General features: G+C 49.8%; 1 protein-coding gene across 1 annotated transcript in view; it reads left to right on the top strand.

The window, feature by feature from the left end:
• GPC1 (glypican 1) overlaps positions 1-13,231 on the top strand; it is a 192,966-nt gene extending 179,735 nt beyond the window's left edge. The window contains exons 4-9 of the mRNA XM_084291930.1: positions 1,154-1,319; positions 5,222-5,352; positions 7,233-7,352; positions 7,923-8,056; positions 8,889-9,064; positions 9,534-13,231. Coding sequence (XP_084148056.1) covers positions 1,154-1,319; positions 5,222-5,352; positions 7,233-7,352; positions 7,923-8,056; positions 8,889-9,064; positions 9,534-9,751 — 945 coding nt within the window. The 3' untranslated portion in view covers positions 9,752-13,231. The remainder of the gene's footprint in view (positions 1-1,153; positions 1,320-5,221; positions 5,353-7,232; positions 7,353-7,922; positions 8,057-8,888; positions 9,065-9,533) is intronic.

Here is a 13,231-nt window from a genome sequence, read left to right as displayed (position 1 = left end):
GCCTGGTTCCCAAAAGGTCCCCACGAGGCTCTCTTAGTGCATTCCTGCCAGACAAAGCCCAGCACCATGCCACCTCTCTTGTGTGAGGCTGGCTGGAGGTGAGGTGCTGCACTACAGGCAGCTGAGGGGAGGGGGAACTCTGCAGGGGTTTCTCTCTCAGCCTAGGAACTGGATTTTTCTTCCCAGAATTTCTTCTTCCAGAAGAAGCTTGAAAGGCTGTGTTTGAGTATCTGTCACAATTACTGAAGAGGTCAGGGGCCGTTCCCAGCCCTGCAGCAGCAGCCGCCCCCAGAGTTACCCCTGAAGAGCATCGGCTGCACGTGCGGGCTCTACAGACTGCTCACACCGTGTGCTGGCCCACTTCACCGGCTCCTGCAGCTCCTCAGATCCTTCCAGAGAGCAATCTCTCTCCAGTGTCAAGTGCTCTCAACAGCAGGCAGTTCCAGAATTCCCCATGGTTTTGCAATTGTTCAAATCTTTCTCCAACACCATCCTCCTTACCAAAGATGCCAGCTGAGAACTTTTCACGTCCTGGCCCCTGCTGTGCTTCCCCCAGGAGCCCGGAGCTGCTGTTTGTGGTGGGTCACCTGCACCTGCAGCAGCATCCGTCCTGCAGGGAGGGCACGGCTCACACTGGGCACGTGGCAGGGTCACACAGCCAGAGCCTGCAGTCACGGCGCCAGGAGGGACGGGCTCAGTTAGCACAAGCCTGACCTCGCCGCCACAGTGCTCAGCCTTTAAACGTGGTGTGATGGCGTGCTGGGGCCGAGTGCTGCTGAGCCCCGTGTCTCTCAGCTGTGGTGATGACGCTGAACGGGCTCTTTGATTTCAGGCTTGTGCTTGTTCCCTTTTTGTCTGCTGGGGGGCAGACCTGGCCTGGAAGGGAGATGGTGCCTAACTAACAGTTTTTTCCCGTTACAGTGAAAAATGATGGTGCCCACTTACAGTTTTTCCCTGTTTTTCCCCAGCAGGACTCTGAGGTCCCATCCCTCCAGTGAGGGGTGACACCGAGGGAGGGTGGGGGGAAGGAGAGGTGGTGAGAGGGGACTCAGCCTTCCCAGGGCCACACACCTGGGAAGCCACGCTGCCTTTTGGAGCAACGCCTTCCCCCCCTCGCCTGCCGGTGTTTCTGACTGTGATTCGTCTCCCCCAGGTATCCCTCAGCCACGAGTGCACCCGCGCCATCATGAAGCTGATGTACTGCCCGCACTGCCGGGGCATGTCCAGCGTGAAGCCGTGCAACAACTACTGCCTGAACGTCGTGAAGGGCTGCCTGGCCAACCAGGCGGACCTCAACACCGAGTGGAAGTACCTGATGGGTAAGAAGGCCTTAGCCACAGCACAGCTGGCGCCTTTTGAACTCTCTGAGGTAGCGTTTGGCAAGTAAAGAAAGGGCCATTGGAAGCACTCAAGGAGGCTCTTACACTTCTGTTTCTCTGCCCGTGATCCAAAGTCTAGAAGCTATTGCAGGACATTTTGCTGGGCTTTAAGACCATCAGAAAGTGACACTGGTATGGCTACCAAAGGGTTCAGGCATTTTCATCTTCTCTATCTTTGTTAGGGGTTGCCTACACACAGCATTCAACTAACTTGTCCTTCCCTCCCAAATAGTGAGGCTCAGGGACACGTCCTGCTGCCACACTGTCCAAGCTGCCTCCTCATCCATATGAGACCATTTGTGAGAGCACATGGGAAGCTCTGGGCAGCCCTCTTTGGGAGGTCATCTGGAAACATGAAGCCATAAACTTTTTCCATGGGTGGAGAGCAAAGGGATCAGAATTACTGCTAAATGGAAAGAGGCCTCTTATGTGCATGGGAGGGAGGGACTAAGGTCACATGAGGAATGGGAAAATTAGACTTGTATTTTAAATGATAATAGAGCTCATTTCTTTTCTGTTTGTTCACACAGCTCAGTGGGTTGTATGTGTATAGAGGTGTCCATTTCATTGAGTTTAAAGGCAGAAATATCGCTGTGCTGCTGTGATCTGATCTCCCGTGCAACACAGACCAGAGAATTTCTACCAGGCATTTCCATAAAAAGTTCTGCATTGCCTGATCAAACTTGAGTGCCTCCTTCAAGAAGACCTTGTGTATCATTCAGCTGCTTTTCCAGAGGCTGTGGCCTCTGGTCTAAAAGTGAACAACTGTCAAGAGTGGCTTTGCAGAGCTGGAGTTTGTGGTTTAAGGCTGGCAAGGGTCTGCATTTAGAAAGTGGTGTGACGGTGTTACAGCACGTCCTTTCCCAGCTGCAGGCCATCAGGGAGGTTGTTTGCATTAGTAAAGCTCTCACTGCTCCTTGTGTGCCCAGGAAGCTCCCATTTCTCTCCCTGGTTATACATTCTGACCCGGAGTGATCTGAGACCAAGGGAGCCTTGGTGTGACGGTCTGGGCTCACAGTTTGCAGCAGCAGGGCAGATCAGCTTCAGTCTTGGCCTTTCCCCTTTTCGGTGCCCACTGCCAGGCCATTGGGACGCCAGATCCACCAGCCAGCTGCAACCCCATGGGCGGGCTGGGGACTGAGGTGTGGTGGTGCTGACAGGGAGAGTCCCGCTGAAGCTCAAGGAGTGTCACCTGCCTCTCCAGGGACACGGCACACTAAAGATCAAACGGAGGCAAGGGCACTCACTAAGGGAGGTGCACTGGCCAGCTGCCTGCCCCCTGCTAGGGGCTAACGAACCAAAGGGCGATGCACTGTAGCTAATTGCTCCTGCTCCCTGTGAGAGCAGCTTGGGAGCCTGCTGTAAAAGAGGGGGAGGAATATTCCCTTCCCCTGGGGCTTTACACCGGGATTTTGATTAAGCTTTGGCCTTTTGGACCAGAGCAAGCCAGTTGTTACCTGTCAGTGCTCTCCTGGCAGGGTGACTGCCCATCTCCTGCAAGGTCAAGGTACCGCTCTCGCTGATGCGAGATGGAGCCAATTCTGGGCACGTTTTGCAATTATTGTGGGTTCCTCTTGCCCAAGAGACACCGGTCTTGTCAGGAGCTGATGGCTAGGAGGAAATTGGAGCTTCTTACAAATGGCAGCTGTACCTTTTAATGTCATAGTTTGATCAAAGACTGGAGCAAAACATGCAGGCAAAGGTAGAAGCTCACTGGTATTGTCCATTCTGCACCATTAGGCCCTTCCATGTAGCTGGAGAGGACTTTGTTAACTAGACAGTGTTACTCCTTCAATTTGGCAAATTAGGGCCAGTCAAACTAAAGGAAATCCTTACAGTATGTGGTCAAATATAATCTATCACTAATTTGAGGATGCAGCCTTTGATTTAAATGTCTGTATTTCAAGCTTAGCACATCTTCAGGCTAAAATTGTCTGAAAAAATATAGTCTTGAAGATGACACCACAAGTCCAGAGTGGCAGCAGAGTTAGACTGCAAGCTCTTTAATGGTGCAGGAGATGTTACTACCCAGCATACAAAAGACATTTCTGCCTTGTATGGCATGTTTAGCTTTAGAAATCAGTACTGCCATAAGACTGTGTTGCAAGAAAAGAGAGTCTATTAACTCAGGAACTCTGGCCCTTGTTTCCATTCTTGCTCAAGCTAATGGGCAAAACCTTTCTTCTTTTTTTTTTTTTAAGTGCTGAAAGTAAATACATACTGTTCCCAGTCTGTGCATGTTGTTAAATCCCACATTATGAACCTGAGCACAGGCTGTGAGCTCTGTGGGCATGATCTGGTATCTTCTGTGCATTTGTGCTGTCCTGCCTCTAGTACTTGCACAGCCTGGTCATTCTCTGAGAGCTGTCAGGGTGCGAACATCAGACATGGAATAGCAAAGAGAAAATATTTGTGAGGATTGTGCATGCTGTTCCACTGGCAGCGCTGGGCTCAGGATCAGGCCTTCCTTGTTGGTATAATACTTCCACTGTGGACCCAGTGCTTCTGCACAACATCACGTAGACCTCATGGAAGGTCACTTGGGGTTTTCTGGACAAGTCCTGCTGGCTTACACAGGACAGTGACCGAACACTTTCCTAGCAAGTTTGAAGTGGTGTGTTGGGCCCTCTTAGTGGCCTGGCTGGCCAGACTCCTGCTCACAGGAAATCTGCTGTGCAGCCCAGAGGGAGGCCTCGGTGCTTCAAAGTGTTGTCATACGTGGCACCTACACACTGTGGGACGCTGTAGGATGAAGGACACATTTTACTGGTACGCTCTTGAACTGCTGGGTGTAATTCACCTGGTGGTCTCATTGCTTGTGGACAATATCAGCAGAATGGACTCGTGCTGAATAAGCTTTCTGCAGCATCACACCATCTGCAATGACAGCCTCATGCCAGGCTGATGGGTAAGGTATAAGGATTTAGGACAGAAAATTAATCACTCCTAATGAATGACTTCATTTACATACTACACAGTTCTCCAACGTAGACCCTGAGAATTGACCCTTTTTGTGCAGAAAAGAAAAATCAACATGAAGCTGTCACAGGTCTTTTTTCCATATGGAGAGGCCACAGGAACATGAAATACTTCCTTCTCTAAATGAGCATGGACCACCCCTGTGCTCTGCAAGATCCCTTGTCCTGCCAGGAAGCTTCTGGTGTCCCCTAGGGGATGCAGACCACACTGGAGCCATCGGAGGTCACAAGTAACTGAACGCCAGGTCCCTAAATCCTGATGAAGCTTATGCATGGTCTGGCCTCAGGGCTACTAAAGCAGACATGGTAGAAAACAGAGGCAGTAGCAGCTTAGCAGTGGCTTTCAGAATTAAATTTTTTGACTCACAAAGTTAGACCTGGTTAAGATCCTACTTCAGGTATCTAAAAACAATTTGGGTCCTGTCCTAAGGTCCTCTTTAACTCCTGCTGGACACCTTTGGCACTTTCTGTCGACTTAGCTGAAGACATGCTGTGAGTTAGGAGGGTTAGGTCCAAGTACAGCTATGTATTACTTTATAGTTCTGCATCAGTTTTCCCTTTTTCCTTTCTGCAGCACCCCCAGAAATGTTTCTCACTTTGTATGAGCACAGGCTGGATTTGCCATTTTCAGGAGATGACTGCTGGTCCTCTGCTACTGAGGATGGCTCTACCTGCGTGCTGGGAAGCAGCGAGCCCCTCTGCGATCAGTCCTGTTCCAGAGGAAAAGGAGCATAGGCTTGGGCAGTAGTGAAAATGGAGAGATGGCTTCCAGCAAGCCTGCCAAGGGGCCTGCCCCACCCACAATGAGCATGAGCTTTAACTTGTTTTGTCTGATGAGAGGATGTCTCTGTCTTATTTCACTAGATTCCCTGGTCGTAGTGGCTGATCGGATTGATGGACCATACAACGTAGACACGGTAATAGGGACTATTCACATGAGGATCTCTGAAGCTATTTCTAACTTGCAAGAAAACAAAGATTCAATCACAGCCAAGGTAAGAGTGTGTGCTTGGGCCTGGCTGAGGATATACCATGTGTAACCGTCAGGACCAAATGTTTTTTGCGCTCAGTATTCAACTGAATTAAAGGAGATGAAAGATGAAAGAGAGAGATAAAATCCCTGCTCTTTTAATGATAGCAAACCACTGTCTTACACAGACAAAAACCTTCTCAGGTATTTCCAAATGCTGCTCCCTGCCGCAGCCAGCTGCCTTTAGGTACAGACGTGCAGGTGGGACTGCATATGCAAGGACTGTGGGAGGCATGGTGCATTTGCTCTCAGATGCATCTGTGTCTGAAGAGCCTTGAATTATTTTGGCTGAGCTGAGGCAGTTAGAGAAAGTGCACAGTCCTCCTTACGCTAGTGACAGAAGGCAGCTGCTTCAGCCTGCCTTGGGGTGATGTTGTGCAATAGAAACACTAGGCTATCAGGTTGGATCTGTGGGACAGAGCTGCAATCTGGCAGTCCATCTGGAGAATACAAAACAGGCTCTCCTGATGCTCACCTGGCTTTCAAGAAGCATATCATGAAGCTTTCTTCTGTTGGTCTTCTATTTTTAGTATATTTATCCACTTAACCACAATCATTTCTATAGCTGCAGGTGAGAGAAGCTTTGGGAACAAAAACAACCCTCCAGGGCTTCTGATTTTGCCCAGGCATTCCCCAAATCCTGCAGCTATCCCACAGTTAGGGCAAAGATGCAGATGAAAGGTGTAGGGCAGGCCCTAACTGGATCTTGGAGAAGGGAAGGGCCAAAAATATTGCTTAGCCAAGCAGGAATTCACTGGCACACATCACAGACTAACAGGAGCATGCATCTAAGTGCTCATTTATGTTTCTTTTCTAACATGAAAGGCCATGTTCCTTCTCTCATTGTTAGGCGAGACTAAGGTTGTCCACATAAAAGCAAGTCCGTGATGACATCATCTGCAAATAAAGGTGTTTCCGAGGGACTTAGAGTAGATCTGATAAAATCAAAAGGGGGTAAGATTAGTCTAGCCTATTGACCAGAGCAACCAAACGTATTTGATAAACTTCTCAGTAAGATCTGGTGACCAGGGGAATGTGGCAGCCTTTGCTGGTGGCACTGTCAACAGAACTGCAGCTGCAAGCTGCTGCAGCTGCAGGCTCTGGCTTTGAGTATGGCAAAATGATGATCAGATAAAGAGTATTGTCAGGTGAGCTCAGGGTTAGCCCAGGCTTCTGCTCTCCTTTGGCTACAAATGGTGACTGGGCTGGCATTAGGATGACAGGAAGTACCCGAAGTTAACAGATAAATCAGTCCATCATCCTCATTTGGCCTTGAAACATCCAGCCTGACAGATGTGGACACCTCCTCACACAGCGCTCTCCTGGTCTGAGGGGGTATCAGATCGCTGAAGTGTGCTCGCCTGTTGCAGGAGTCCTTGGGGTGGTCCCACCTCGGTCTGTATCCAGATCAGAGCAGCTCACGTGCTCTGCAGTCTTAAAGCTCACGCCACTGGTGTGAGCAACTCCCATGTTGTTCTTCTAAGACTTCCCAAAATTTTATTTGTAAATCATCATAGGAATAGATGAAATTGCTGGATGTAATTTAATATCAACATTAGTGACTCATCCAAAAACATGCTAGTTTTTGTTGTTTTTCTGAACATTTTGCCTGACTGTGGTAACTAAAAACAGTTACAGTGTGTTGAGAACAAGTCTTGGCACAAGAGTAACCTGACCAGAAACTAAACCAGAATCTTAGGGATCTTCCAAGTAGGAAAGATGATTATACTTTAATAATAATAATAATAATAATAATAATAATAATAATAATAAGTACCGTGGAGTGCTAATTAATTAAGTAAATAGTTTCAGAGCATGGAGTAGAGAGTTTGGTTTGTTTTTCAGGTTTTCCAAGGCTGTGGAAATCCCAAAATCAGCACAAAAGGCTCCAGCAGTGAGGACAAGAAAAGGCGGGGGAAGGTCGCATTAGAAGCAAAATCCTCTGCAGTAGCACTGGAGATGCTGGTGAGTTTGTCTTCCCCGCTGGTGTGTCAGGGTGGCCATGCTTGCAAGCTGCATCCAGCCTGGACTGCTGGACCACAGGGCCCTGGCTGTGTGGAGAGCAGTCCCTTTGTGTTTCTGGGACCCGAGGCTTTGTTGTTGTGAGAGCACCAACCGCTCTGTGGGGGATTTGGGTTCTGTGGGTGATGGGCTGTGTGAGCTGCTATGGTCCCACATTTCAGAGGCTCCTCCATCATAGACATCAGCACATCCCACCCTGGCAGACCTCAGCTGGCTGCCACTAAGGCTGCTTCTTGGCATTACCCTCGTGATCCAGAAAATTATCTTCTCCTGGTCAAGTCTGCAGTACCAGAACAGTCCTTGGCACGTAACTGTTGGTCCTGGGTGCTTGGGTTGAGGGCTGGTCTGTAGGGGAAAGTTGGTGACACTTCACTGTCAGCATAAAAACAGACTATGTGATGAAAAGGCATCACTATGTGATGGCCATGTGGTAAGATGAAAACATAGCCAGAATCTTTGTCCTTCTAACAACCATGGGGCACTCCTGGCCTTGAGCATCCTCTTTCTTTATAGGTTTTAGATGCCAAAGGGAATCTGACAGCTCTCAAGTCGTACTGGGTCACCCTGCCCAGCGTCCTGTGCAGCAAAAGAGTAATGGCCAGCTCAGCATCGGATGACAAGTGTTGGAATGGGATGACCAAGGGCAGGTATGGAGAGGGTCAGGGTGCCAGGACGGCACTGGGAGACGCAGGGTTTAAGGTTTATTTTGCTATGTGTTGAAGGGTTAAGCATCAAGATGCTTTTGCCAAAAAATGACTAAGTAGTTTTGTACTAATTGAGCAATTTTGCAATACTGCGTGCAATTGTAAGACAGAAGGGCTGGATTTGCCTCCCAAACTCTAGGGCTGTTACTGAGAATTGCATGCAGGTCTTCAACCATGCCTGCTCTGCAATGCTGCCACCTCAGCAGAGGAGGCACCCAGGTGACATCCAGCAGCTGCAGAAACACCTCTCACCCATGACTGATGGTTAGGAATGGCTGCAAGGGAAGATGGGCAGCTGCTGCACCTCCCCATAGTCCTCATGGAGCAGGTCAGCACTGCAGGAGTGAGCAGCGCAGTGCTGTTTGCTGGCCAACAGTTTCCAGTTCTCTGAAGCCTCCCTGGGGACCTGTCTGGTCTTCGTGGGGCACAGGGATTCGGTCATCCCAGGTGCCAGTCATTTAACCAGAGCAGGCAGATGGCAGCAGAGCTTGGCCATCCCTAGAGCTGGCTGCATCGTCGTAAACATGAGAGCCTTCCTGCATGGACTTTACTCTCCATAGCCTTAGTGTGGCCAGATGCAGAGCCCCTCCTGCTCAGCTTGCAGCAGGCACAGGCATTCAGTCTCCTTCCCGTGCCTGAGGCTGTCGGACAAGCTGACGCCACTGACTGCAGCTTCTTTGTGCTTCAAAGAGGCTGCGTTATCACTGGTGTCTGTAGTGGGGAGAGCTGAGCTTAGCTGGGCGCAGACATCTAAACCTGTCACCTTCCTCCACAGTTACCTGCCTGAAGTGATGGGGGACGGCTTAGCTAACCAGATTAACAACCCGGAGGTGGAGGTGGACATCACCAAGCCAGACATGACCATTCGCCAGCAAATCATGCAGCTAAAGATCATGACAAACCGTCTGGGCAACGCTAACATCGGGAATGACGTGGATTTCCAAGACGCGAGTGAGTAGCAGAGCAGGACCGGGGCTGAGCAGTCCGTCCCGGCAGCCCGCAGCCCTCGTGCACACCTGCAGCAGGGAGGTGTCACCGTGACCTGGCTTCTGGCTCCGGGCTGCAGAGGGTCTTGTCTGAGTGCATCCGACTTGCTGCAGGGTGGCCAGGGCTCTCAGCACCGTGCTGAAACCTTGGGTGCTCTCCCCAGGCTCAGCCCAGCCTCGCTGATGAGGCCACTGCTCCGATCTGCTCCAAAAGCTCTCTGAAGCTGTCCTTTGTCCCTGCTGTGGCCAGTGTCACTCTTTCGCTGTTTGGTGGGGTGGGACAAGTCCCCAAGGGTTCGCTCCTTTCCATGTGGACAGCTTACACTAGCTCTTAGACACCACCTAGGCAGAGTGGCGCAGGGGCACAAGGAGGAGACAGGGCCATCACCAGCAGGAGGGCAGGCTGGGCTCACCCCCTTGTTGTCTCCCCACAGGTGATGACATGAGTGGCTCTGGCAGTGGCGACAGCTGTCCTGACGACGTCTGTGGCAAAAGACTTTCTAAGAGCCCCAGCACCAGGCAGCCAGAAACGCACGCTATTCCTAAGCAGTCTGGACACGGCATCAGTGGGGCCAGCAGCAGATCTTTGCCTTCTACCTTCCTCCTCTTCCTTTCAGTGGCTTTCATCGCTGTGCAGCACTTGTGGCGGTAACTCACTAGCACAGCCGGGAAAAAGACTGAGTCTGAGGGCTTCACTTTGCCAAAACCAACCAACCAACAAAAGGACATAATTAATTCACCTTGGCAAAAAAAAAAAAAAAAGAAAAAAGAAAATGAAAAAAAAAAAGAGGGAGGAGAAAAAGGTTTCAGTTGTTTGCTATTTCTGGCAGTGCTCGAGCTATTTTCTTCTTTCTTGGTCTCTTCCCCAGTGCTGGGCCCTTCTTTCCATACCTCATTGTTTGAATTTTGTTATTGCCACAGACTGGCTCTTGGGGCTGAAACAAACCTTTGCAGAGGGGGCTCTTGGGGAAACCCAGCCGGCCCCTCAGAGGGCAGCTCTTTTGCTGCCCGCAGTGGAATATGCAATTTCCCTGATCTTGTTACCCAGCCGCTGGCCAGAGCACTGCTTAACACACTGCTGCATAAAGCACGCCGGGGGCTGAGAACATCACCGCTGCGTAACGCGGAGGGTCTGAGGTCACAGCACTGCTCAAGTGCTGCGTTCAGGGACTGTTTCGGGGTTTCCTTCTGTACTTCTGCAACAGGCAGAGGTGACCCTTCTCTTCCATCTGTGTACGCGGGAGTGTGAGCAGATGCAGTGGGTTGAACTGAAACAGTTTGGCAGTGGCTGTTGGACCCAAAAACGTAGATCTCCCTTTTACTTTGGAAAGGTCACAAATGGGTTTCTTGACTAGAGCTCGTAGCTGACGACATTTTTAAATGCCTACATCTAAGTAAGTGACTGGGACTGAGTGTTAGGGGTTGGGGTTTGGGGTATTTTTTCTTTGCATGCTAGTCGGAAAGCCATTTTTTTACCCAAGTAATAATGGTCCAATTTCTACTTGCAGTGCAGTACCGTAGTAGGTAACAGAGAGATGAAAAAAATGCACAGTAGGATTCTTTACTAGACAGACAGTTGTGCTGCCTCTTCCTCCTCTGGCCCCAGCCATGGATATGAATGCCCTTTTTTTTTTTTTTTTTTTGTGGTAGTAAGAAAGACCAGGGACTTTGTACTAATGAGAGCACTGTGACTGGTTGTGATAGCTCACACCAGGCGCATGAGGGAATGACCCCAAGCCTTAGGGCAGAGCAGAGCTGGTGGCAATTAGCCCGTGGCAGTGTCTCTGCCCAGAAGAATGACTCACAGGTAGCACCTGCTGAGAAAATGGGACGCTTTGTTGGAGATACTTTTTCTTTTGGTGTTTGTTCTTGTTGCATTGTCGGGTTTTAAGTGGCGTCCTGCTTTCCCTATCCCTTCCCCACCCTTCCACACACTTGTCCTACCTGCTGCAGGGACTGCATGAGAGGGCAGGTCAGATGCCCGCCCGTGGCCCTGTTACAGCTCAGGGAAGCACCCGGTCACCCTGCTGCTGCCCCGTCCCAGCAGCCTCTGGGTCATCCAGCACCAGGGTGCTCCAGGAGATATATAAGTATCCTCACGTGTCTGTAGGATTGTCTCTGTTGTAGGGCTGTGTCCTTTGGGGTGTCCAGAAGGCTCGTTTAACTCACGGGTACAGCAGGCATCTGCTGGAGATATCGGTGTAGCAGATGCCATAGTTACAACACAGGCACCGTGTCTGGATGGGCTTTGTCCTTATGGGGTTGGTTTTATTTCAGATGTCTTTGTTCTGTGAGAGAGAGGGAGGGCAGAGGAGTATCTATCATCTTCTGCGTCCTACCAAATACAGGAGTGGATAACTAAAAGTCATAGATTTATACAGATTTACTTCTGGAAATGTAGCAAGTTCCACATTACTTTTACTGGGCCAAAGAGTTCCTGTCTTTCCCCCCCCCCCCCCCCCCCCTTTTTTTTTTTTAATTTCTACCCAGTGGTAAAACCAATCCTGCAGAAACTTTAGATGCAAAAGCAAAAGGGGGAGGAGGGCATTAAAACACTGTATCCTCTTCAAAAAGCGGTTGGGTTGGAATGTTAAAAAAAATGGCTACTGAGGTCAATGTTTTGCTTTTCATAACAGGAAAGTCCTTGTTGTTTCCATTTCCATGCAGTTAAAGTTTGTTGTCAGCCTCTTACACTACAAAGCTTCTTACAGGCACCGAGGAGCACACCTTAAATGTAAAGCAAAGAATTTACTGATTGTCCTGATAATATTTTAACAATGTAATAGCCCAAATCATTGGTCCTGTTCCACTAATAAAACCTGACGGTCCAAAGTAACACAGAAGAGCCTGAAGAATACAGTGAGAACCGTTATGCAGACGAAACCCTTCCTGATGTCTTCCCCTCTTCGCTGGGGTTACGCTTACACCTCAGTGGCCCTCCGGGACCGCAGGTCAGGTGCATCGGTCTTCCTTGAGCAGAACTGGGGGTGACGGTGAGCACCTGCACCCTGAGCTCTGCGCCAGGAGGGTGAGAGGCAGTGCCAGGGGCTTTCGCCCCTTGTTGCCAGGAGGTGCATGATGTTGACATTGACACTTCCTCACTTCTTGCTCCCAGGTCTGCTCGTGTTACTTCGTGTACCTTTTCACACCGTCTGCTTACGCTGCTGCTTTTTGTTGGTTCCCCATTACTCACTTTCTCTGCTCTTTTCATTGTCGCCGAGTGGTTTTCCCGGCCCCTGCAATGACCAGTGGGGCTGGTAGCCAGGGCACAGCCCCACACTGCAGCCTGGGGCTGCGCTCAGCGCCGGAGCCAGAAGGGCTGAGTCCACCCAGAGCATTGACTCGGTACGGCTCTGAACCCAGGCTGTGGCTACCTGACTGCAGACAGCTGCTGGCACAGCTCAAGGGAAAATCAGCCCAGGTCCAACAAGCCCCAAGACCTGCACTCGGGCAAGTGCAGAGCCTGTGGCCTTTTAAGTAGTTACAAGCGACATTTCCTGGGCTCCTTCCCTTTCAATAACATTGTGACAAACGTCCCCAACCCTGTGGGAATCTCAGGGGCTCCAGCTTTGGATTTGTTGTTACTGGGGAGCTCTGGGGAGCAGGGGTGGCTGGGGAAGAAACATTTGCTTCAATGTTAGCAAGGTGGTGACTCACGATGGTTCGGGTTGAAAAGGCGTCTGCTTCACAGGAGTGTAGAGGAGGTTGGTGGGCTAGAAAAGGATGTTAACGATGGCTCCTGTCCACGGAAAAGGAAGAACCAGAAATAGCGGATTTCCAAGCGTCTCCGTCTTTCAGCCTGCTCTTTTGTGCCATAATGTGTATGTTTTAACTAAGGGTGAGGGTCTCAAAAGGCTTTGAGAGTGCAGCTACTTATCATTTACAAATGACAAACTGCCTGTTGTTTTCTGGTGGGCTTGGTAGGGGCTAAATTATAGCAAAATATCTAAAGTCCACCTTTGCTTTAAACAGATGCATTTTTATCTGCAGGAGTAAGAATTATTTCACTTATTGGCATAGCTGGACAGTTATCTATTTCTTTCTGTTACCAAGGTACTTGTAACTCTCTTGCACTGTTTATCTAAAGTTAAAATATGTTCTTTGAATCCTTGTATAAATAAAAAGGCTGGAG

This window comes from Netta rufina, assembly GCF_964035555.1.
Source record: "Netta rufina genome assembly, chromosome: 9".
Lineage (NCBI taxonomy): Eukaryota > Metazoa > Chordata > Aves > Anseriformes > Anatidae > Netta > Netta rufina.
Note: the sequence above shows the minus strand (reverse complement) of the source record. Positions and strands in the feature narration are given on the sequence as shown.